Here is a 542-nt window from a genome sequence, read left to right as displayed (position 1 = left end):
AATGCAACTACCCAAATCTCTCCACAAGAACATATGATGTCGGAGAAGATTATGTTGAAGAGCTCGGATGGTGAAATCTTTGAGGTTGATGAAGCGACTGCACTCCAATTGACAAGAGTTGCTAAAGAAAAACACGTCAAACAAGCAGTCCCTATTATAAACGTCGAAGGCAAAATCCTCTCGAAAGTGATAGAGTATTGCAAGAAACACGCCGATGCTGATTCTTCGTCGCACGGGACCTCCAAAATTAATCTTAAGAAGTGGGACGCTGAGTTCATGAAAGTCGATCAATCCACGCTCTTTGGTATTATGATGGCTGCGCATGATCTTAACATCAGAAGCTTGGTTGATCTTACTTGTCAAACAGTCGCTAGCATGAGCAGAGGTAAAACTACAGATGAAATTCGTGCAATCTTCGACATCCAGGACGACGAAATGAGACCCGTGGAAGAAGAAGAAAAGATTCGTAAGGAGCATCCATGGGCTTTTGAATGAGCGGATAACCAAAACCTAGCTAGTTTTCATTCTCTTTAAACGTGTTT

The 542-nt window shown here is 42.3% G+C and overlaps 1 protein-coding gene across 1 annotated transcript; it reads left to right on the top strand.

Annotated features, from left to right (window-relative positions):
* Positions 1-33: 33 nt before the first annotated feature.
* LOC17887883 (SKP1-like protein 1A) lies at positions 34-495 on the top strand. Its single transcript, XM_006295367.1, has one exon. The coding sequence runs from the start codon at positions 34-36 to the stop codon at positions 493-495; it is 462 nt and encodes a 153-aa protein (XP_006295429.1).
* Positions 496-542: the final 47 nt, after the last annotated feature.

The sequence above is a fragment of the Capsella rubella genome, unplaced genomic scaffold (genome assembly GCF_000375325.1).
Source record: "Capsella rubella cultivar Monte Gargano unplaced genomic scaffold, Caprub1_0 scaffold_4, whole genome shotgun sequence".
Lineage (NCBI taxonomy): Eukaryota > Viridiplantae > Streptophyta > Magnoliopsida > Brassicales > Brassicaceae > Capsella > Capsella rubella.
Note: the sequence above shows the minus strand (reverse complement) of the source record. Positions and strands in the feature narration are given on the sequence as shown.

What these genes read in the sequence shown, in the direction of transcription:
- LOC17887883 (XM_006295367.1), top strand. Translation starts at nt 34, where the DNA reads ATGATGTCGGAGAAGATTATGTTGAAGAGCTCGGATGGTGAAATCTTT.